The 22885-nt window shown below is 65.1% G+C and overlaps 1 protein-coding gene across 1 annotated transcript in view; it reads right to left on the bottom strand.

Annotated features, from left to right (window-relative positions):
* The window catches only part of MEGF6 (multiple EGF like domains 6), a 97576-nt gene extending 75368 nt beyond the window's left edge, over window positions 1-22208 (bottom strand). The window contains 4 exon segments of the mRNA XM_027110441.1: window positions 45-149; window positions 10955-11064; window positions 16445-16579; window positions 21953-22208. Of these exon segments, the coding sequence (XP_026966242.1) occupies window positions 45-149; window positions 10955-11064; window positions 16445-16579; window positions 21953-22068 (466 nt within the window). The 5' untranslated portion in view covers window positions 22069-22208.
* Window positions 22209-22885: the final 677 nt, after the last annotated feature.

Genomic DNA, 22885 nt, shown 5'->3' with positions numbered 1-22885 from the left:
ACCGCCAGGGCCTCGGTGCCTGCAGGGGACACCATGCCACTCACCGTGCTGACAGCGGGGACCGTGGAAGCCGCGGGGACAGTGGCACAGCTGGGCCGAGTCAGGCACGCACTGGCCGCCGTTAAAGCAGAGGCCGGGGCTGCACTGGGCTGTGGAGGGAGGGAGAAAACGCGTGAGGAGGGGCAGGAGCTTGGGGGCACCCCCAGCCCACAGCCAGGACACAAGATCCCCGGAGACACCTCCCCCCTGTAAGTCTCCCCACGAGGTGAGGCCTCAAGGCCTGGACAGTACCTGGACCCTCAAGGGACAGGAAAGCACCGCCCCCGGAGAGGGGGCCCCAGGAGGGTGGGTCACACACGGCCCACCAGGGCTGGAGCCCCACCGCCACCCCAGGGTCTGGGTTCAGTGAAGCCCCCCTGGAAGGGGCAAAAACCCCACTCCCTTCAATGGGACATGAAGGAGCTCCAGGGCATTTTCTGGGGGAGGTCGGGGGACGAGGGTGGAGAGTAGAGGGTGCAGGGGAACAGCCCACAGCTAAAGTGGGCTGAAAGCTTGGCCAAGGCCCCCTCCCCACAAGACCGCAACGGTGGAAATGATCAGACTGGTCCCACCCTCAAGGAAGGACAGTACCAGCCCAGGTCCCCTGACAGGGGAGGGAGGGAGGGTCAGGGCTGCGAGCGGCTGGCCTCCCCACCTTCTCCAGAGGAGACTCCCTGCTCCCAGACCCTCTCCCCACACCCCACCCCCAGCGGGGCCCAACGAGGCACCCTGAACCCACTGCCTGCGGTGCCCCAGGGCTACTGAGCCCCCTCCGGCTCCAGGCCACAGTGTGGAGGAGGCCACAGCCGGCCCAGGAGGCAGGGGCCCTGGATGGGAAGGGCAGGTGCAGTCCCAGCCCCATCACAGCAGGGACCCCGACCCACGCCGGACCGGGTACCCCTGGGGGGGCTTCAGCACCAATTTTCTCGGCCCTGCAGCCATGACCCCTACACCTACACAGGGCGGGCAAGGCCAGGGCAGGTGGGCTCTGCCCCCATCCCCGTGACCCCAACAGCCGGGCCCTGAGTCCAAGGGCTTCAGGGGTGCTTGCTGGGTGAGTGGACACTCTGGACAGTGGCCTGGACGCCCGCCAGGCACCCCAGAGCCCGGAGTAACCCAAGGGTTCAGCAAGCTTCTGTATCGCTGGCAGCATTCCCGCCAGGAGCAGGGAGAAAAGCTGGATGGTGGAAGAGCCCAAGGGGAGGGATGCCGGCCAGGCACACGGGTCCAAGCAGCCCCTTAGAGGAGGCACCGCCCCGATGAGGAAACCAGGGCTCAGAGACACACAGCACATGGCCCAGGGTCACACAGCCGCTGAGGAGGGACCAGGCCCAGGGCTTTCTGACTTAGAGTCAGGAGGACCCTGCCGGGGGAGACATGAGGGGTCTTTGCAGGGAGCTTCTTCCTCCTCTTCTGTCCCATAACCAGGCTGCTGTCCCAGCCTTGGAAGGATCCCTCCTCTCGGGCCACCCTGCCGGGGTCCCAGCTGGCACTCACTCACACCTGAGAAACTCCCTGAGGATGTTTCTGAAATGCAGTGGGAGTGGGGGGCTGGGGGACAAAGTGGGCGCTGCAGGGGAGCCAAGAGGAAACGCACGGTGACCCTGGAACCCGCACAGGTAATTCCGGGCCGGGGCCAACCTGGGCTGTGCACCAGTGTCCCCAGTGCTGAGGGCCTGAAACCTGTTGACTTGTGCAGTTTTGTGGAGGAAGAGAAGCCAGCTGTTTCCTTTTCACGTCGTAAAGAGGTCTGCACCATCCTAAAGACCTTCAGTCCCAAACCACTGCAACGGCCCATGCCTCCGGGGGGAATCAGACGCCCAGGCTGGCGCCCACCCCGGGACTCTGCCCCCCAGCAGCCTCTGCAGGCCCCACCAGGTCCACGCCCAGCCTGGGAGTCCCCGCGGACAGCACCCTGCCTGCGTCCACCTCCGCGGTCAGTTCAGAGCTCAGGGGGAGATACCAACCCACTGCCTGATCCCATGCCCCTTCCCCAACTTGGTACATGGTGTCACATGCACAGAGAGGCTCAGGCCAGAAACCCGGGAGCCGTCCTCACACTCGGCCCGCGTCCAATCCAAAGCCAGCCCATCGCTTCTACCTCCCACGCCCCTCGAGCTCACCCTTCTCTCCGCTTCAAGGCTGGACAAAACCGCCACCAGCATCCCCACGCACACTGCACTCACCCGCGTCCTTTCTCTACGCTGCAGCCACTGGGATCCTTCACAACAGGAAGCAGATCACGGGCGCCTGGTTGAGAGCCCTTCCCTTCTGTGGCTTTCCATCGAGCTGGCACAGAGCCCCCCAGCCACCCGTCACACCCGAGCGGCTGTCCACCTGGACAAGTCGTCACTTCCTCAGGGAGCCATTCCAAGCCCCCAGCCGAATCAGCGCTCACAGCGCCCTGTGGTTTCCCACCGCAGCACCTCTGAGTGTAGCGAGCCCTTAACAGGGGCGACAGCTGAGCTCCCGCCCCAGGCCTGGGCTCCCTAGGGGCAGGCAGCTACCGCACCTCCAACACCATCACGTTCCCTGGAGCCACCGACACGCCCACACTTAGAAGGGGCTCCACAGACTTTGTTGAATGAATGAGTAAAGAGATAATTAAATGTCAGGCCAAGTGGGACGTGAGACAGTCACTCGTCAGGAAGCCTTTGGGGCGAAAGGCAGGCACTCGGGACGCAAGAGGGATGCCCAGGGCAGCGCATCCTTAGATGGAAAAAAGAAAAGGTTTCACACCAAAGATGCACAAAGCTATGCCCCAGACCGAGAACGGGCACTCCCTGCGGTCCCAAGGCTCGCGGGACGCGGGAAAGATGGGGTTACCGTGGCGGGAAGCCTGAGACCAGTGGCACGGGGTGGCACTGGGCAGACACGCCTCATGGCAGGACGGGCAGCCAGGGCACAGGGACGACGCCTCACTGCAGAGCACCCGTGGGTCCAGCCCTGTGTGACCCCTCCCCCAGGCAAGCCAGCCACCCCTCTCGCTGTCACTCAAGTCACCTGAGGGACAAGCGCCCCCCAAAAGACCCCACCGCAGCTGAGGAAGGGCCACAGGCGACAGGCACGGGACAGCCAAAACCTGGAAATGCAGCTCAGGGGCAGCAGACCGTGGCTTCCTGTGAGGACGTTTGTTTTCCTCGAAGAGCAACAGGAGGGGCCGTGTGTGAGAAAAGAGTTGGCAGGTGGGAAAACAGACCCAGCGGGACGCATGGAAATGCAAAACATGAAAACTCCACGTACAGATGTTAAATGAAGGTTAGATGCTTTGAAAACGGTTTACAGATTGCTAAGTAACAGACGTGTTTTATACTTAACATCAGCTACATTTTTAATGAATTTTATGAGAGCCTACTGTATGCCAGGGGGACAGCAGGGGGCTGGTTTGGGGACCCACCCTCGTGGCCCTTGGCTGGGACTGAACCCACAGGACCCTCAGGGGCCCTGGAAGGAACTGTCAGAACCCACGAGAGTGAGAAATCCAAGATGAGGTAGAGGTAAGCCCGGGGGGGGGGCACGGTGCCCACAAGGGGTGTGGCTGCCGGGCGGCCACGTCCTCCGAGGCTACGGGATGCTCTCGCCCTCCCCAGACCCCGCTGGTTCCCGCCGCCCAGAAGCCTTCGCAGGGCAAGGCAGCTCAGGCACTGTAGATTCGTGTTCAAGTCCCAGCCCTCATACTTATCAGTGGTTGGAAATTTGGGCTAAACTCCCCTATACACGTCAAACACAATACTCTCACGGACCCTTCACGCTCTCAGAGTGTTACCTCCACACTGTCTCCGGGAGCTGAAGACACCCACAGTCCCCCAGCAGCCCACGTCCAGGGACCACGATCTCCTCACGCTATAGACCGGGAGCCAAGGTGCGGGCACGTTAGCCAGGCCTTCGCCTTGGGGTGAAGCTAGGCGCACGTGCCCACATTCCTAGAACCAGAGGCTGGGAGGGTCCTTAGGGGTGTCTAGTCCCGAGGGTGCTCCTGGCCGGGCCTGGGTGCGGGACGGCAGAGTTAGGCAGCACAGCCCCCAGAGCGAGGACACCATGTCCAGGCATCGCCAGTGGCATCCTGATGCCAGCCACCTCCCCTCACGGCGAAAGGCAGGAGACACCTGTACCTGGCCAGACCCTGATCAAGCCCACCGGCCGTGGCGGCTGCAGCCGCGCTGTCCCAGGACGGGCTGGCCATGGAAATAGGACTCGACTGCTCTCCAAGGGCTCAGCAAGTTCAGCCCCTGGACCACTTCCCTGGACCTGGGCTTTGCTGAGACCACGGCTCCTTCTCTCCACCCCGCAAGGGGCTAGTGGAAAGCTGAGTGAACCACAGGCGGGAGAGGGTGACCCAGGCGGACACCTTTGTCCAGCCTGCCAGGCCACACACCCACCCACAGGCTGCGAACACACACCGAGGTCACCGAATGTGTTTCTGGGAGCCAGCCTGCAAGCGAGTGCCCCTCTGCGTCCCCAGGCACCTCCGCCCAAGCCGCCCAGAGACCCCCGCAGGGCGGGCTGACTCAGCTCAAGGTCAACGGGGACACAGGGGCGGTTCCCTCCGTATCGCCCAGGTTGCAGGGCAGCGTTTCCTAAGCCTCGTCCAAGTCGCTGATAAGAGCTGCCGGTGCACGGGCGGGCGTGGGTGCCCAGCTCAAGCTGACAGTGGCTAAGGAAGGGAGGCCACTTCCCTGGGAGCCCAGGGGACAGAGCAGGCCCTGAGCCCTCCCGTCTCCTCCCTCTCACCCTGTTCCTGCCGGCCTTCCACCCAGCGCTGGCCGAGGGCTAGGGACCTGGATCACACGCCCCACTCCAACCACCCCTGCTGGGACCCCTGCAGCAGGGAGGGAGCCACCTCAGCTCCATGCTGGACACTCAGGCTCTCCAAGTGCTTAAGGAAAGGCCAAGCCCTCCAGGCCGGCTGCCCGGTGCCCTGTGCCTACACCAGCACCCACCACACGGGGGGGCCCAGGAGACAGGCGGGCAGACCCGGCTCCCAGAGCCCCTGCATGGCGGCAAGTCCGGGCACAGGCGAGCCACACCGGCTTTGGGAGACCATGTCCGGTCAACAGGAGAAGTGGGAGGCTGAGGGGCCACGGACCCTGAGGACTGCGGAAGCCCGCGGCCCCCTCCAGGCCCATCCTGGGCTGCAAAAGCCCTGGAGAGCAGACCTGGACAGGGCGGCATCCTTCCTTGCCCCCATCACGTCCACTTCCCGAAGGCAGTCGGCGGGGGGTGGGCGCTGTGCACCCAGAACCTTCCAGAAGGGCTGGACCGGGCCCCTGCTCCGCCTGGCGCTCGGATCATTCTGGGCTCCGGGTGACGGGGGCACCTCCACGCCTCATTGCCTGTGCTCCCCACCGCGTCGTGGCCCCAGTGAGAGCACGTGCATGGGCGTCTGCGCACCCATGGGAGTGGGAGCTCGTGCACACGTGAGTGTACACGTAGGTGTGCACTCATGAGCATGTGTGTACACGCGTGTGAGTGAACGCACGTGAGTAGGTCACATACCTGTGAGTAAATCCAGCCACACGTGTGTGCACGCGTGTGCGTGTGAGGCTGTGTGTGGTGAGCCCCTCTGGGTGTGAGTGGGTGCGTAATCGTGTGCTGGGCACAGGGCCGGGCCAGTCTGGATGTGACTCACGATTTGGAGAGGCCAGGGGTGTGCAGGACAACACGCCCTCCCCCGGCAACCTGGGGGACATTCACGTCCACGCCGAGGACAGGGGAGCCAGGATGCCAGCTCTGCAAATTCCCACGCTGGGCGCAGGGCTGCCGTGTGGCATCCAGAACGGAAAAGGAAAAGTGAAGGGCAGAGGCCAGCAAGCCGAGGGCGGCCCTCCCCAGGGGCCCACGGCCGCCTTCCTGCAGCTCCTTCCCCGCAGGCCCCGACCGGCCAGGCCCAGTGCCGCAGGACCGCACAGGAGGTGGGAGGGAAGGGAGGCCTGCCTGGCGGTCCGACAGTGGGACGCAGGGGCGCCGAGCCCAGGCCTCACCCCGGGGCCCTGACTATAGGCACTGGCACCCAGAGCCAGGGCTGCATCCAGTGGTCTGGGCTCCCGGCGTGGGGACCACGGCTTCAGCCCTTCCCTGTTCCTGTGGCCTGGAACCTTCCCTTCCCTCCGTGGTGGGGCTCTTCCTTGGGCACGAGCAAGGCCCACCACTCACATCACACAGGCCACCAATGCCCTGGACAGAGAGGCCTCCCAGACCCCACCTAAACCAGCACCACCTCGGTCAGCCCCTTCCCACCTCACTTTTCTCTGTAGCTTCCCCACTCACCGGCATGTAATCTGTCCCTCCCTCCCTCCCTCCCTCCGTTCCTTTCTCCCCCTCTGTTCCATGAGAACAGGGCAGGTACCAGCCTCTGCTCAGGCCCCTCCCATGCCCAAGCGCAGCGCCCGGCACCCCGTCGGCCCTCCAGAGACGCTGGTCGAGTGGACCACCTACACACTCCCCAGTACGTGCTTTAGGGACACCGTTTTATTGTTTTGCCTTTTTGCTTCTTTTGCTTTCTTCCTTTTTTAAGAAAAAATGAGTTTGGAAAACACTACACAGTCTGTCAGAAGCCTGCAGTGGGGCTTCCCTGGTGGCGCAGTGGTTGAGAATCTGCCTGCCAATGCAGGGGACACAGGTTCGAGCCCTGGTCCGGGAGGATCCCACATGCCGCGGAGCAACTAGGCCCGTGAGGCACAACTACTGAGCCTGCGCGTCTGGAGCCTGTGCTCCTCAACGAGAGGCCACGACAGCGAGAGGCCCGCGCACCACGATGAAGAGTGGCCCCCGCTCGCCACAACTAGAGAAAGCCCTCGCACAGAAACGAAGACCCAACACAGCCAAAAATTAATTAATTAATTAATAAACTCCTACCCCCAACATCTTCTTTAAAAATATATATATACCCTCATTATCCAATCCCACTAACCAGATAAAGAAACCCCTCTCCATTTGCTTAAAACACTGTTAACTCCAAAAAAAAGAAAAAGAAAAAAAAAGAAGCCTGCAGCGCACACGGGTATATCAAAGCCTCTGAGAAGTCCTGCAAACACAGTACCTGCTTAACATGCTTTACACAGAGCTCCCCTTTCCCAGGGCTCTCTTCACACCCACGGAGCCGGTGCAGCCCCTGGCCCCTCCTCGGGCACTGCCTCTCCGGCCTGTGGCCTCCTCCAATGGACTGAGCCCAGCCCACATGGAGAGAGTTCAAGCTGGAGCTACAGACAGTCTTCCCGGCACCCATTCCATCTCGGGCTCCGCGTGCTGGGTGTCTGGGGGGTTGAGCCGCTCCAGGCCAGGCACCTCATCTGTGCATTTGGGTCCCTGCTTCGATAAGGGGGAGCCAGGACCCAGGGTGACCACGGCTGAAACACTGGGAGCGTCCAGGCAAAATCTGCCCCCTGACTGGGACAGAGGTGGAATTCAGAGAGCCACTGGGCAGGCGGGCACCCCGACAGCAGGAGGCCCCCGGGCACACGTGCTCTGGGCCCACAGGTCCTGGGGGGGGCCCTGGTCACCAGGCACCCCGCCCAGCTGGCACGTCTTCTTTCCGGTCACCTCCCGGTCACACATGCTGCTAAGTGGGTCTCGGAGGAATCCCAACACCATTAGAAGCTTCCTGCACAAACACCACGGGGCCCTGACGCTGTCCCGCACGCAGCCCAGTTTCCAGGTCACATCCCAGGGAGGACATTTCACTGTGGCTGGTGGAGAGGGGTGGGGCCAGCAGGGGTCAGCGTCCCAGGGCCCTACCCCGCCTGCCTACTTCTCCGGGTCCCCTGGCTGCAGAGAGCCTGGACCGGGGGACAAGGGAAGGGGCTAGACAGGCTGGCGAGGGGGGCAGTGGGGAAATGAGGAAAGGGGCAAACAGACAGAGAGAAAGAGGGAGGGCGGGAGCCCTGTGCCTCATCGCCATCCCCTCTGCTCGCTCTCAGGGGCTCGGAGGACCCTGACCCCGTCCGCAGGCCTGACGCTTATTTGCACGCAGCCGGGAGGGGACCAAAGGCAGCCACCCTGGACTCACACCTGACCCCCCCGAGGCGGGGCCTTCCAGGGACTGGGGGCTCCGGCACCTATTGGGACCCCAAGACCCCCACCCCAAGACCAGTGCCTGATGTGACCCTGCACCTGAGCCCAGTGCCCCCTGCGAGAGCCCCCAGTGCAAAGTGCACAAAGGGCTTGGAGCCAGGCTTCCGGAAGGCTCCAGCTCCACCCAGCTGGGAACTAGCCCTGAGGGGCTACAGGCAGAGTGACCCCCCAAGGGCTCAGCCACGATGTGGGGCGGCTGAGGAAGGGCCCCTGGCCGCCCACCTCTCCTTCCTCCTTCCCCTGCCTCCACTTCCTTTTCCTGGGCTCCAGCCGGCTCCCCTCACACCCCAGCGCCCATCTGGCTGGCCTGGTCTGCCCATCCTCACGCATCAGTGTCATTTCAGTGTCCTCCAGCAGCAGTCGGCCTCCTGGCAGACCTGAGCTCCCCATGGGCAGGTACTGACCCACCGGGTCCCGCTGAATCCCCAGCGCTCGGGGTCGGCGGAGCAAAGACCAAACGAATGAATGAGTGAAAAAATGAACGAAGGAACCAATGAGCCGGGGCTGAGGGCAGGATCCTGGGCTCTTGCCCTGCCCCGTGTGAACCACCACCTACCCTCACACGCTGGCCACCCAGACACTTGGGAGACAAGTGAGTGCCCCGAGAGGCCAGATCACAGGGCTTCCTAGATCGTTAAAAAAAAATACAGATAAAAGCCAGATACATAAATAAGTAAATCCTGCCCTAAAAATGAGTTTTTAAAAACAACCAACCAAGAAAGCCACAGCCTCAAGCTCAGGATACACGTGGGGACCCTGTCCTGTGTCTCCTGGACCCCCAGGGCCTGACGCAGCAGCCGAGATCCCCCCATTTCCCCACCGCCCCAGCCCTGCCCCCAGCCAGCCGCAAGGCCCAGGCTGCCCTGGGAGGGTCCCGGCCGAGAGCCCTCCCCACGGCTGAGAAACCCCAAAGGTCAGTCCTGGGCTGGTTCAGGACCCACCCGCCGAGCGGCGTGGCTGCATCCCCCCTCCTGCCGGCCGGCCAGTCCAGGGCAGAGCCAACTCGACCATTGTGGCCAGGGGCACAGGCAGAACCACAGGACAGGCCCACCAGGCTAGGGGTGAGACTGTCGTGACCCCTGGCACTACGGACCTGACCCAATGCTTGCCTCCGTTCCTGAAAACCCAGCACTTGGACCGTCTCCGCAGTGGGCCTCCTGGGGTCCGGACGGCTCTTGGCCCTCCCGCTACCCTCACCCAACGTGGGATGGTCAGTCCAAGACACAGGTGACCCCAAGGATCACCAAACCCCAGTTCAGGGGTGCGCAGCAGATGATAATTGTGGGAAAACTGCCAGGCGAACCTGGACCTGCACCTGCCCCTCCCCCTGCCCAGGAAGCCAAGCCCAGAGGGTCCCCACCCCAGGCCAGACATGCGCAGGTGCACCCACGCCCCTCCCTGGGCGCGAGAGGCCACACTCTCCCTCACAAACCCGGGGGGACGCAGGCCTAGACCCCACCTCCTCTCCTCCACAGGTCATCGCTGTAGAGATGAGAGCCACAGAGAGAAAGGCCGCTGTCAGAGCTGGACACTCGCACCCGGGGGCCGCTGGCCGGCGTCCACCCGGTCCCCCGCCTCCCTTCCTGGGGAGAATTACTCATTTCCTCTCCGGGACAAACATGGCCACGGCTTTTACTTTCCCCCCTTTCCCGCTGGAGCTCACGAAGGGCATCTGTGGCCTCCGTCTATGGGCCCCCGGGGGCCGGAGAACAGGCGGGGACGTGACCCCTGAAGTCCGGTTCCCACCCCAGGCACAGAACGGCCCACCCGTGGTTAACCCGCTCCGTGGGGAACCATGACCCGCCACCCCTCACAGTGCAGCCCGGTCTCACCCTGTCCAGATGCCACGGCGCCGGTTCAGGGGAGGCCTGACCCCTGGGTGGGCAGACCTCTCCAGAGGAGGGACACTGCCTCTTCGCACCCAGTCAGCCTCCCCTGCTGGCCCACCTGTGCCCACACCCGCAGGCCGGGAGCCCTTCCCAAACACCCTACAGCTGGACTCCAAGCCATGCCCATTCCTTTTACGAAGCAGAGGCTTCACAGCCAGCCGCTAAGATCAGAACCCGATTCCAGCCCCTCTCGGTCCCCGTCCCCGAGTCTGCAGCAGAGGCTGCCCACGGTCATGTGCGGATCCTCAGCAGACGAGGAGGCTGAGGCCCAGGACGCTGGTGAGGGGGAAGGACGGACCCGCAGCACGGGGCATGGGCAGGCGGGACGTGGGCAGGCGGGGCAGGCTGGGCGTGGGGAGGCGGGGCAGGCGGGGCGAGGGCAGGCGGGGCAGGAGGGGCAGGCGGGACAGGCGGGGCGGGGGGAGGCGGGGCGTGGGCTGGCGGGGCAGGCGGGGCGTGGGCAGGCGGGACAGGCGGGGCGTGGGCAGGCGGGGCGTGGGCAGAAGGGGCAGGCGGGGCGTGGGCAGAAGGGGCAGGCGGGACAGGCGGGGCTGGGGAGGCGGGGCAGGCGGGACAGGGGCTCACGCTCCATAACGCCAACGCCACACCCGAGCTCAGGGGCGTCTGAGCCCACTGGCGCCAACCCACGGCCCCGGAGCTATCCTCGGACCCCTCCCCGGTGCCGGGCACTTGGGCACCAGCAGACGGCCCCCCACCCTCCAGCTCGGCGCCCCCGCCAGCCTCTCCTTCTGCGGCTCCGGCCAGCGTCGGGGCTGGAGGACTCACTGGGCCTTCTCCTTCGTTATGTCACTCAAGCAGCCTCTGGCGAGCAGAGTGGCCGAGAGAGAGGCCCTGAGGTCTCCCACACCGCCCAGGAGCCACATCCCGTTAGACTGGACGGGAGGCTGCGGCATCTGCGGCAGGAGGGGGGCGGGGCGGGGCTGCCGGGCACTCACAGGAGAGGCAGCCCTGGTCTCCGGGCTGCTGGTTCCACCCCGGGCAGCACCGCAACACGGTCTGGGCCTCCGTGGCGTACACCTGCCTGTAGCCCGTGTAGTAGACAGTTCTAGGAGAGAAGGGAAAAGGGGGGCGTTACCGTCGAGGGACCGGGCTCGAGGCACTTCTGCCCCCCACTCACCGCCCCCAGTCCCCCAGACCGATTCTCCCACTGTCCCCATTTCACAGCCGAGCAGGTTAAGGCACGGAGGTGGGCGGAAGGTCTGCATCCCGCGGCCGCACCAGGTGAACGAGGGGCCACTGGGGGCAGCGGGGGGGGGGGGGGGGGGCAGCCGTCCTGGAACCAGCAACAGGGCGACACGCTGCCCCTTCCCTCTCCACCCCCAGGGTGGTCCCGGCTCTGAGCCGGCCTCAGAACAGGCATCGTGCCCCACACGTGGCTCTCATCGCCAAGCCAGTCTGCGAGGGTCTGGGGGTCAGACTCAGTGTCCAACCTGGGAGCGAGAGTGGCTCCTGGAATGAGCCCCGTGGGCCAAGGTGCCCAGTGCTGGGCGGGCCGCACCCCAGGCTCTCGGCCCACCCGTGCACCAAGGAGGCAGGTGGCGGGCCTGTCCTGGGACGTCCCCGAGGAGGGATCCCTTCCCCCACCAAGGGCTGCCCGAGGGAGACAGGCTGATGGGGGTGAAGCAACGGTGGGCAGCAGCAGGAGGACCGGAGTGTGTGAGCACACAGCCCTGAGGTCAGAAGGGAGCAGGCAGGAGGGCTTCCTGGAGGAGGGTGGCCCAGGTCCAAGGCTGGTTCCTGCTCTGATGGGAGAGGTACGGCCTCACAAAGGCTGAGCAGAGGGAGGCAGAGCCCAACCAGGAGCTGGAAGCAGGCAGCTGATCCAGCCAGCCTGGGGCCTGGCATGGGGAGTGGCCGCAGGAAGGTGGTGCCCACGCACCAGAGAGAGACCGGCCTCACCACCCAGAGGGGTAAGGGCCTTCTGTCTATCCCCTCCCCAAATCCAGACTGCCCCTGTAAGCCCAGCCATTCAGGGCCACCTCTGCCAGTGCAGCCCCGGCCTCCGCCCTGCTTCTCCTGGCATTGCCCAGCCCCGGACTCGCCTGCAACCATGAACCTGGAGCAGAAGCCAGGGTGGGGGGTAGGGGGTGCCCCGCTCCTACTCAGCCCCCCACCCACCTCCCTCCAGCTGCACCCAAACGCCAGGGCTCCTGGGTCCCTTCTGGAAACCTCTGCTTCTGCTTCTTCGGAGAGTGGGTTAAGCAACGCAAGGATCTGCCTGACACCCCTGGCAACCTCCCGGGGAAGCCACCCTGGCTGCCCCTCCTGACACCCCAGCCCAGACAACCTCCACCTCCATCTGGTGATGGTCAGGAAGATGGACGGCTAACTGTCCCGCCTGCCCCGACCCCAAGCGGAGTCCCCAAATCCACGCCCGCCCGGAACCTGTGAAGGTGGCCTTATTTGGAAATAGGGTCTTGCAGATGTCCTCAAGTTAAGACGAGGCCAGCGTACCGGCTTAGGGTGGGCCCTAGTCCAATGGCCGGTGTCCTCATAAGAAGAGGGAACTGTGGACACAGACAGAGGGAGAAGGCCAGGCGACCACAGAGGCAGAGACTGGGGTGATGCCGCCACCAGCCCAGGAGTGCCAAGGATGGCCAGTCATCACAGGAGCGGGGAGAGGCCTGGAACAGACCCTCCGACCAAGCCTCCAGAAGGGACCACCCTTGCCCACACCTTGACCTCAGACTTCTAACCTCCAGACTGTGAGAGAGTAAATCCCTGTTGTTTTTAGCCCTCAGTTTGTCATAATTTGTTACAGCAGCAACAGGAAACTCATACAGGACCCAGGGCTCAGCACAGGCCCTGGGGCCCACGGCTGTGAGGTCCCTGTGTTTACAGTGACAAGCCTGGTCAAGGGGATGTTGGGGGGAGAGGGAGGGAGGGAGAGGGACAGAGAGCGGAGGAACGGGAGGAGGGGAGGGGACAACCCAGGGCCCACCCTCCAGGCACAGCACCCCTGCGCCCACTGCCATCTGTAGGACTGGCGACCTGGGGCTTGGCCAACGGCAGTTGGGTCGAGGGCCCGGGAGGCCCCAGGAGCAGCGGGAGGGGCTGGGCTGCCGTCTCCAGGTCATGGACACCTGGAGACATGGGCACCCCTGCCCCCAGCTTGCTCTTCCCGGCCCTCGGGAGTGGCATGAAGCCCGCGGCCGCCGGGGAACCTGGACCCCACCAAACAACCAGGGCGCTTCCCGGAAGCGTGAACGTGCGCACGTCACTGCGTACGGGCAGCTCGGGGGACTGTGCACACCACCACTCTGGCAGGACATGAAACCAGTTGCCTGGAGAGAGACCGACCACAGTGGTGGACAATGTCTGGCAGGGCGGATGGTGTCTGGGCCCTTCCGTCGTAAATATTTCCCCTTTCCCTGGGCTACGTGCTGTTCCTCTCCGTCACCGGGAAGACGGGCCAGCTGGGCCCATCTGCCGCCCTCCCCAGCATCCCCTAAAGTTAGTGACCCTTGGAGACAGCGGGTCAGCCTGCAGCCCCCACTGGGCCTGAGAGCCAGCCCTTGCCCCCTGCAGCTCATATGGGACACCTCCCATGGGAGAGTCACAGGGGCTCCGGCCACGGCCAGGAGCTGGTTCCTGCAGGGCCAGGTGGACAGGGGGGCGTGGCTACCAGGCTGGTGTCCACTCCACCTTATGCAGCCTCCGCAAAGCCCAGGCCCCAGCGCAGCGGGATCAGGGGGGAGGGGCCTGGTGGGAGCCCACACGTGGGCTCTGTGCTCCGAGCATCCTCTCCCTCCCCACCCCGCTTCCTTCCTGCCCCCCCAGGGGGCGCATGGCCCGAACTCCCCCACCCTGGGGCAGCCTGTACTGGCGGGTTTGTTGGGGAGACGCCCGCTATGCGGAGGGGGGCGGCAAGCCCCCTGACGTCCTCATCCAGTCTGTCAGGTATCACCTCGCCTGCTCTGGGCCAAGAGAGAGCCCCATGTCACCCCACACGGCCCTGCCAGGGCCACGCAGCAGGCCCACCAGCCCAGAAATTGGAAGTGGGAGTCACTGCAGCTGCCACGTAGCAGCCACATGTGTGGCCTGGCCCGTGGCTGGTTACATAACCCTCCCCCAGCTGCAATCCAGGCCTGATGAGCCCGCTCCGCAGTTGGGGAACAGAGGCTCAGACAGAGTCTGACCCCAGAGCGAGGTTTGGCCCACTTGAGCCCTCGTTTGCTGGCCGCCCCCTGGGAGCTCCAGAGAGGAGGGGCCTCCTGTCTGTCCAGGGGAGGGAGGGTAACCCTGAGCTGGTACAAGTTGGGGTGCAGTCAAATCGTGGGGTACAGAGCGTGCTGCCTCTAAATGCAGCTCCTCAGACGGCAGGGCCCTCAGACGTTGCACCCACACTGGCTGGGTGTGGGGGAGAGGAGGGGCCGGCCTCCCGCCCTCGCTGCTGAGATGCAGCCTGGCCCCTCCCCCATCCACGCCCGGCTGCGGGCATGGGCCCAGGGGAGGTGCCGGCAGAAGCAGGAGGGTGGCTCGGCACCAGCGTGTTTCCCAGAGCACGTGGGATGCTGGGGCCTCTGCGGACACGCTCCTGATAGGCGAGGAGAAGTGACACGGACCAAGGAGGGCTGGACGCTGGTCTGGCCGCGGAGGAGGGAGGGCTGGGGCTCGGGGCGGGCTTCACGGGGAAGCCGGAGCCTCTGTGGGTTACTGAAGGACGGAGAGGAGCGGGCCAGCGACGGAGCCCACAGCCTCGACGGCCACTGGAGGGCCACAGCTGCGCGAGGCATTTTGGAAACCTTGCACAGCTGGAACGGCGGGCGCGGCCACAGGCGTCGTGGGGGCACACAACACGCTGACAAGGCCGGGACCCCCACAAACACTGGCCACTGACGCCAGGAAACGCTGCAGGACGCTGACCGCCATGAGCACCGGGGCGGGGAGGCAACCTCGCTCACCTGGAGCGAGAACAGCCCAGCAGAGGAAGGTGGAGCCCAGCTCCAGCCTGGAGCCAGGCGCACGGGACGGTGGCCACCACGGAGCCAGGGGCCCGCACTGCTCCCGCGGAACTGCGGCGGCCCTGCTGGGTTTTGGGAGGGAGGGTCCCTGACACTCGAACTGGGCAGTGCAAGGACAGGACCCCAGAGGCCCTCCCGAGCCTTCCCAGGAAACTGCGACCCAGAACACACATCCCTGCCCCAGGCTGCACACGGCCTCCCCAGCGCCTGGACTCCCCGCCAGGAAGCTGAGGCACCAGCCACCTTGGAAACGCTGTCCCCCGCCCTGCCCAGGCCAGCCTGGAGAAACGGTCTGACAGCCAGTGACAGGGGCCTCCGCAGCACGGCCACCCACTCCACTCTCCAGCCCAGGGACCACAGGGCTTCTGGTTGCTTCCAAAAGAGCGCCCTTTCACAAGTTGGGGGGCGGGGCACGGGAGGGGGGTGGCAGCTGACATGACCTGATACCCGTTTAGCAAATCCACCTACATCCACGCGAGTGTGGAAGCTGGGAAGGACAGACTGGAAGATGCACGTCTCTGGGAAACGATGGTGGTAATTTCTCCTTCTTGTCGGCCGTGGCCCAGCCTCGGCCCTCCTGACCCTGGGGCGGGACCTTCGTGGTGGAAGGGCCATCCTTGCCTCCACCTGCTCCATCCTTCCAGTCCACCCCTCACAACCCAAACTCTCCAGACACCGCCAAGGTCGCCAGCAGGGAGACGAACCGCCACCAGCTGAGAACCACGCTGAGACGTAACTGCCCCGTCTCTCCGTTCTGCACGTGTACGAGTCATACAGCAAACGTTTAAAACTAAGGCCGCCCCCCACCCTGCTCCCGGGGGGGAGGCCCAGCAGGTTCACGGCCCGAAGACGTGTGGCTGGACAGCACACTCCCGTCAGAGGACTCAGTCCTCCTCCCCAACGACGGAATCCCCTCGTCACCCCACCCCACCCAGCTCTGCAACCAGGCGGACGCCAGAACCCGAGTCTATAGAGAGAAGAGAGATAGGCAAAGACACTCCTCCGTTTGATCGTGAAATAAAGTCTCGAGCAATAAAGGCTTCGCACGGGCTTGGGGTCAGAGAGCAGCTGCAGCCTCCAGCCAGGACCTCGGCAGGCTGGGCGCCCCTCTTTTCACCCTCTTGCGTGGTCAGTACCTCTCCCTGCAGGGTCGCCTCCTGTCCCGTAGAGTCTCCCCCTTCCCCTCCGAGGCCCCCTCCCCACGGGGTCCTCCCCCACCCACCAGGGCCCCAGGTGGCCGCCGAGCAGGCGCTTACAGTCCGGGAAGAGCCCCCACGGCGGCCACACCCCCAGGTTGTCAGAGGCCTCGACCTCAGGTGTGGGGCTTCAGTGACGGGGCGGGGGCGGTGCCTGTGCCCTGAGACCCGGACGGCCCGGCCACCCCTTTGCCTGAGTGGTCCATGCTGCTCTGCGTGTGAGCAGCCCCCACCCCCCAGGGGACCCGGGGAGCCCTGCACGCACCTGCGTTTGTGGCCGACACACCAGTCCCGCCGCCCGCAGCCCGGCCTCCACACGGGCACCATGCGGCTGAAGGCCTGCACGCAGGGCTGGCGACGGCCCACCAGGGTCAGCTCCCGCTCCGCACACACGTTGGGCCTGGGACACAGACAGACGGTCAGCACTCTTGTCACCAACACCAACCCCCCTGCATGCTCACACTCGGGTACCCAGCCGTCCAGACCCGAGGCCGGGCCCCGTGGCAGGGCACCCAGCCCGGTGCCCACCCACAGGCCTGGCCTTGAGGGAGCGGATGCTCAGGGGAAAAAGGAGGGGCTCCCAGGGCCACGCCTGACCCTCCCCCTCACGTGGGCCACGCCGCCCGGAGCACCCCTCCAACCCTGCCAACACCCCAAAGCGTAGAGGCCACTGCCCCGCAAACAGGGGACGTGGAGGTCCTGGGAACAGTGACGACTCGACCCTGAGTCTGTCTGACTCTGACCCTGGCGTTCTCTAGCCCCGACTCTCCCTGCTTCCGAGACGCCCCAAGCTGGGGCACAAGCATGAGACACACAAGCCAGGGGACCTCCCTGAGCCTCGGGTGCGCCCTGGCAGGTGAGGACTCGTGGCACTGGCCTCGCAGGGTGTCGTGAGGGCTCACCGAGCCGGCACAGAGAAGGCTCCCGTCGGCCAGGGCAGGTGGCCTCGTAGGTGCCTCCAGGAGAGACAGGCCCAGGAGGAACTGCCATTTGCAAACCAAGATCAGGCCCCAGTGAACTGCTGCAAGTGCAGCATCATGTCTGCTCCCAACTCTCACCCCCGCCTCTGCCCAGCACGCAGACATCAAGTCTCCGCTCTCTTCCCGCGGGGGCAGGGAGGAGAGGATGAAGGGAAGGGAGAGCTTAGGCCCGATGGCCTCTGAGCCTCCAGGCTGCAGGGCCTGGCCTGGACCCTGAAGTAGCCCCCCGAGCCGTGGGTGGCCTGTGAGGATGGAGGCGACACGTTCCGAGGACAGTTACAAACACAGGCTCTGGAGCCAACAACCCAGGCCTGGGGCCCGCTATGCGGCCTGAGGAAGGTTACTGACCCTCTCTGCACCTCGGCCTCAGCACCTATGAAGGGGGCAGCAGGTGCCTCGAGGGCTCCTGACACAAGAGCACACGTGTCTGGAATCTGGCACGTCCCTGTGTCTCTGGGTCACGAGGCCCCACATCCCCTGGGATGTCACCACCATTCCCGTACATACGCCGACCCAGCTCAGCACGCAGCGTGCCTTGTCAGGGCCTTGGGGAGGGCACGCCATGGCTCACAGGGGTCCATCATCTCAGGGGGGCTGCGGGGGGAGCAGGTCTGGCCACTCGGTCAGCAGGAGAACCGCCCCGCATGGAGCTCGGGAAGTTGGCGCCTGGCAGAAAACCCCAGAGTAGGGGCTGCTGCTCTCCTCTGAAGGGCCCCCTCCTTCCTGGACCCCTCAGACCTCAGCCACGAGGGCCGCCGCTAACCAGCGAGATGACCACAGCGAGGCCACACAGCAGCCTTTCCGGTACGCGTGCTCTGGTCACTCTCCCGTCCGCTGCCCGCCCTGTCCCCGCCCCCCCAAGGCACCTGCGTGACTCTGGTCTCCCAGGCCTGCAGGGCCACCTGGCTTCCAGGATGCCAGGTTTTCCCTCTGGTCGCACCTCGCTCTCCACATCCCTGAAAACGGTTAAAGGGAGGAGGGGCTAGCGCTGGAATGATTTTCTCCTCTGGGAAGCTTCCGGCACCTCAGAAGCACAAGCGTAGCTGGCTTTTCCATTTGGAAGGAGGGAGGAAGTGGGATGGGGGAGGGAGAGCCGAGGAGGAAACAAAGAGGCCAGTGGGACGAGGGCACAGGAAAGACCCCTGAGGTGGAGCAGAAGTCCCTGCTCGGGCCCCTCTGCTCCTGAAGTTGGACCCAGCTGCCCATCTGCAGGGAGGGAAGGCAATTTCCCAGCTACAAAGTGAACACAGCTTGGGCGGAGGGGGTACTCATCCCAGCTGTCGGGCCATCTACTCCCCGGGGCAGAGCAGGGCTCCTGGAGGCTGGTGGCCTTCGCCTGGAGCTGGAGGTGAGGGTAGGCACGAGAAGCGTCCCTCCAGGGTGGGCAGTTCCTGGGCCCACAAGGCACCAGGGTGAGGGTGGGGAACACCGGGGCAGGGAAGCAGGGCAGCTGGCCTTGCGCCGCTGGGGAAGCCTGGCTGCACACACCCCCTGGTCCAGGAAGGGGGCTGCGCCGCTGAGCAGCGTCTCCATCACGTCTGTTTTTACAGGCTCCGGGGTCCTAGGGATGTCATGACCCAGGCAGATCACTCTTGGACACCCGGATCTCCCCACCAGACAAGTGGACAATTGACCACAGCGTCAAGCACGTGCCCAGCAGCAAACGCAGGGCCTGGCGTGAGGCAGCTGGCCATAGATGTACTCCTTCCCTGCCCTTTCCCTCCGTCCATCAGCCTCAGCCCCAGGAGAGATGGGGAAGCAGGACCCAGATACTGGGAGTTGCCCACAGGCCACTGAAAGTACAGTTCAGCTTTCAAACTCCCTGAGCGGCGAGCAGGGGCCTTTGAATGGCCAGAGGAAGCCTCAGCCTCAGCGAATGGGGGCCGTTCCAACCCTCGGGGCCAGTGGGTCCAAGAGTTACTTGCAAGCAGGAACTTGAGCTTGGAGGGCCTGTCCCGCTCTGGATGGGAGGGGCTCGTGTAACGAGCTGATGGCAAAGCACTGGCCACTTTCCTAGCACAGCTGCCCAGAGGACTCCAACCCAGGGGGAAGCAGTGCTGTGAGCTGATGTCTCCTCCGAGCTCTGCAGACTCACTCAGGTTGGTCAGAGCTCCCTGTGCCCAGGCGCTGCTCCCACAGCCCTGCGTTGACCAGCCCCACACACAGTCAGCGGTCAGTCCAGGCCCCAGGGAGAAAGGCCAGCACCCTTCCACGGCCGCAGAGATTCATCTCAGAGACGTACGTAAATAAATAAATAAGTAAGCGTTGGCCGGTTTGGAATCTGGACACGTGGGCCAGCAGGAGCCAAAGGACCAGCCACGTCACTCCTGCGTCCCAGCTGTCGGGACCCCAGAGCCCCTGGGGCTGCCAGGCAGGGGGAGCCCCCGTAGAGCACCCTCCTCCTTTGCCTCCCCACAGGCCCACCATGGAGGTTTTAAGCCGGCCAGAGAGGGTGGGGCTGCCCGCGAAGGGAAGGGCGGCACAGGCGACGGGACCTTCGAGGAAAAGGACTTTCGGGGACCCTCACTGCTCTCCAGGCCCCCTCCCCTGTCCCTCTGGGGTGCGGGGAGCAAAGAGGCAACTCTGGCACCTCCAGGAGTCCGCTGGCGCCCGCCTCCTTTCTGCACAGGACAAGCTGCGGAATGGGCCCGTTCACAAGGCTTCTCGGGGGTCTAGCAGCTAGAGCGAGCAGCCCCCCACTTGTTCAGCCAGCCAGCAGTGCCCACTGCGGCCCCACCACAGGTCCTGGCAGGTGCTTACAGACAGGAATGGGAAGGTGTGCTCACAGGCGGCACGGAACTCAACACAAGGAGGGCATCAGAGAGTGGAGGGACGACGCCCCAGGATGAGAAATAGGGGCACAGGCCCCCAGAGGGCAGGTGGGAGGCGCCCCAGAAGGAGGGACAGGAGCCTTGAAGGATCTGAAGAGCGGGGTGGGGGGGGAGAAGGGGGGAGGGGGAGGGAGGAGGGGAGGGGGAGAGGAGGAGGGGAGGGGAGGGGGAGGGGGAGGGGAGGAGTGGGGGGGGGGGGGGGGGGGGGGGGGGGGGGGGAGGAGGCTTTGGAGAAAGCAAGCAGCAGGAAGGCTGACCTCTCCTGCAATCCTCCAGCGGCTGGTGGAAAGCCCTCCCCAGGCTGGCTAGTGGCCTCCCAGAGCCCTGGATGAGTGGGCAGACCCCAGGGAACAGGCTCAGTACCGGGGGCCCGGAAGGGCGATCAGTGGTCCCCACAAGCGCACTGGGGCAGAAGCCCCTCTTAGAGCAGAGCCCTCCATCCCCAACGTCCTCAACGGCTGAGCAGCTGTCCACCCTGACCAGCACCCTGGGATTCCCGGGAGCCTGGGCCTCTGGACATCCCCAGCCAACCGTGTGAAGAGCAGTCAGGCTGCGCGGCCAAATGCCCCGTGATAATCCCTTCTGAGGCCACAGCTTCCCTTGGACAAACTAAACTCACTGGGATCACAGCAAAGAGTAATGCTGGGCAGAAGTCACACGGAGAGGCAGGACTCGGGGCCCCAGACCACGCTCCTCTGAAAAGGCCACGAGGAACTCTTCCTTCTTGGAGTAAAGCAAGACCCAGGGTCCAGGGGGCGTGGACTTGTCCCTTCTGCAGCTCTGCCCGGAAGCCCGTCCTTTCCTCCTGTATGGCCAAGTGCACGGGGCCCTTGGGACAAGCCCTGCACAGGAAGCCCCAACCTCAGCCTGGGCCCCTCGCTGCCCCTCTGCAGCCCCTCAGCTGCCTTTCCAAGCTCTGCGGGCCCCCGGCCCAGCACCCTGAGGGAGCGCGGGGATGGGGGCTGCCAGCAAGCTCTCCCCCACCCCTCCTCCTCCGGACCGGCTCACTTTCCACCAGTTTTCCTTTGAGGCCAACACAAGGATCGATTTGCTGTTTGAAACAGACCGCTAAACAGCCCACTGGGGAATCATCTTTCAAAATTAAATTCATCTTGGCTGGCTCCCTGATCCTCTCTTCCTGCCCGTTCTGGTACTGAATGCCTTCTGTCTCCCAGGCCCAAAGCCCACGTGTTTAACACATAAACCAAGCCCAAGCAGCCCCCTGTCGGGCACAGCCCCCAGGCCCCAGGAGGCAGGCTTTGGAAGGAAGTGGGCACAGGCTGCTTCCTCTTGGCCTTCTCCAAGCTCCCTGGCCGGACCCTGCCCAGGTTCCCTCACCTCGGCAGGATGCTGGTTCCACCCAGCCTGCAAACCCATGATGCAGAGTTAAGACAGAGGAGGGGGCTTCCCTGGTGGCACAGTGGTTGAGAATCCGCCTGCCAATGCAGGGGACACGGGTTTGATCCCTGGTCTGGGAAGATACCACATATGCCACAGAGCAACTAAGCCCATGTGCCACAACTACTGAGCCTGTGCTCTAGAGCCTGTGAGCCACAACTACTGAGCCTGCATGCTGCAACTACTGAAGCCCGTGCGGCTAGAGCCCGTGCTCCGCAACAAGAGAAGCCACCGCGATTAGAAGCCCGAGCACCGCAACGAAGAGCAGCCCCCGCTCGCCGCAACTAGAGAAAGCCCGTGCGCAGCAACGAAGGCCCAACGCAGCCAAAAATAAATTAATAAAATTAAATTAAATTTAAAAAGACAGACGAGGAAGGGGAAGGCGAGAGGCCGGGTGGTCCTGCCACGGAAGCGCCCCCAGACCCAGCCCCTTGTCTCTTAACCTCCTCCTCCCCCGTTAAGGCAATGAGCCCCGTGTTCTCAGGGCCCCGGGGAACAAGCCGCCCAGGGCTCCGGGGCTCCGGACGTCCCGCCAGCCCTCCCGCTCCCGTCCCCGCTCCTCACATGCCGGGCTGCAGGCGGAACAGGGCGCTGGCGCCCGCTGACACGGCGAGGAACAGCAGCACCAGGGCCAGGGCCACCGCGCGCCCCGCCGCCCCCGCCTCCGGAAGGAAAGGCATCGTGCCCGCCGCGCCGCGCCGCTCCCTCCTCCGGTCCCCGGCTCACAGGCGGCCCAGGCAGGCGCTCGGAGCCGCCGTCTCCACGTGCGCCATGGCCCGGGGGGCGCACGGGGCGCAGCCACAGGTGCCGCTCCGGGTCCCGCCGAGCGTGAGGTCGCCTCAGGTGGCGAGGGTCCGGCTTCCTGCCCGCGCTCGAGGGCAGCTCAGAGTGCTGTGCGCCTGGGTGAGCCCCGGCAGACACCCGCCCCGGCGCGGAAAGCCCAGTGTGCGCCGAGCCCCGCGCGGGAGAGGCCGGCCCGCCTTCACCACGCCCCCTGCCCCGACCCCGGCCCCGACTCCGCCCACCCCGACCTCGCCCCGCCCCCGGCTCGCCCCCAGGCCCGGACCCCGGCCCACAGCCCGTCCCCGCGCAGATGCTCCACTCCCGGCCCTGCCCGCCCCGGCTCCCAGCCCCGCCCACAGCCCCGCCCACACCCCCGCTTGGGTCCTCAGCCCCGGCGCCCCACCCACCCACCCACGGCTGCCCGTTCGCGCTCCCGGCTCCTCTCCGGCTCAAAGTCCCAGGTCCCGTGCGACACGAGTGACCAAGGGGCGGGGCACCAGAGCTCCCGCCCCTCACCCCCTGCTAAGGCAGTCCTTCGTGACACCGGACCCCACACCCCCGTCATCCTACGGGGGGGGGCGGGGGTCTCTGTCAGGCCAGCCCTGCTGCCACCCTGCTGTACAAATGGGGAAACTGAGGTCCGGGTGGGAGCAGCGCCCCTAGTCGCCCCTTGTAAACTGCAGATCCGGGAATTGAACAAGGCGGGCTGGCTCT

This window comes from Aethalodelphis obliquidens, unplaced genomic scaffold, assembly GCF_003676395.1.
Source record: "Aethalodelphis obliquidens isolate GAN/ISIS:26980383/991018 unplaced genomic scaffold, ASM367639v1 scaffold9, whole genome shotgun sequence".
Lineage (NCBI taxonomy): Eukaryota > Metazoa > Chordata > Mammalia > Artiodactyla > Delphinidae > Aethalodelphis > Aethalodelphis obliquidens.
The sequence above is the reverse complement of the archived record's forward strand: the minus strand, read 5'-3'. Positions and strand labels throughout refer to the sequence as shown.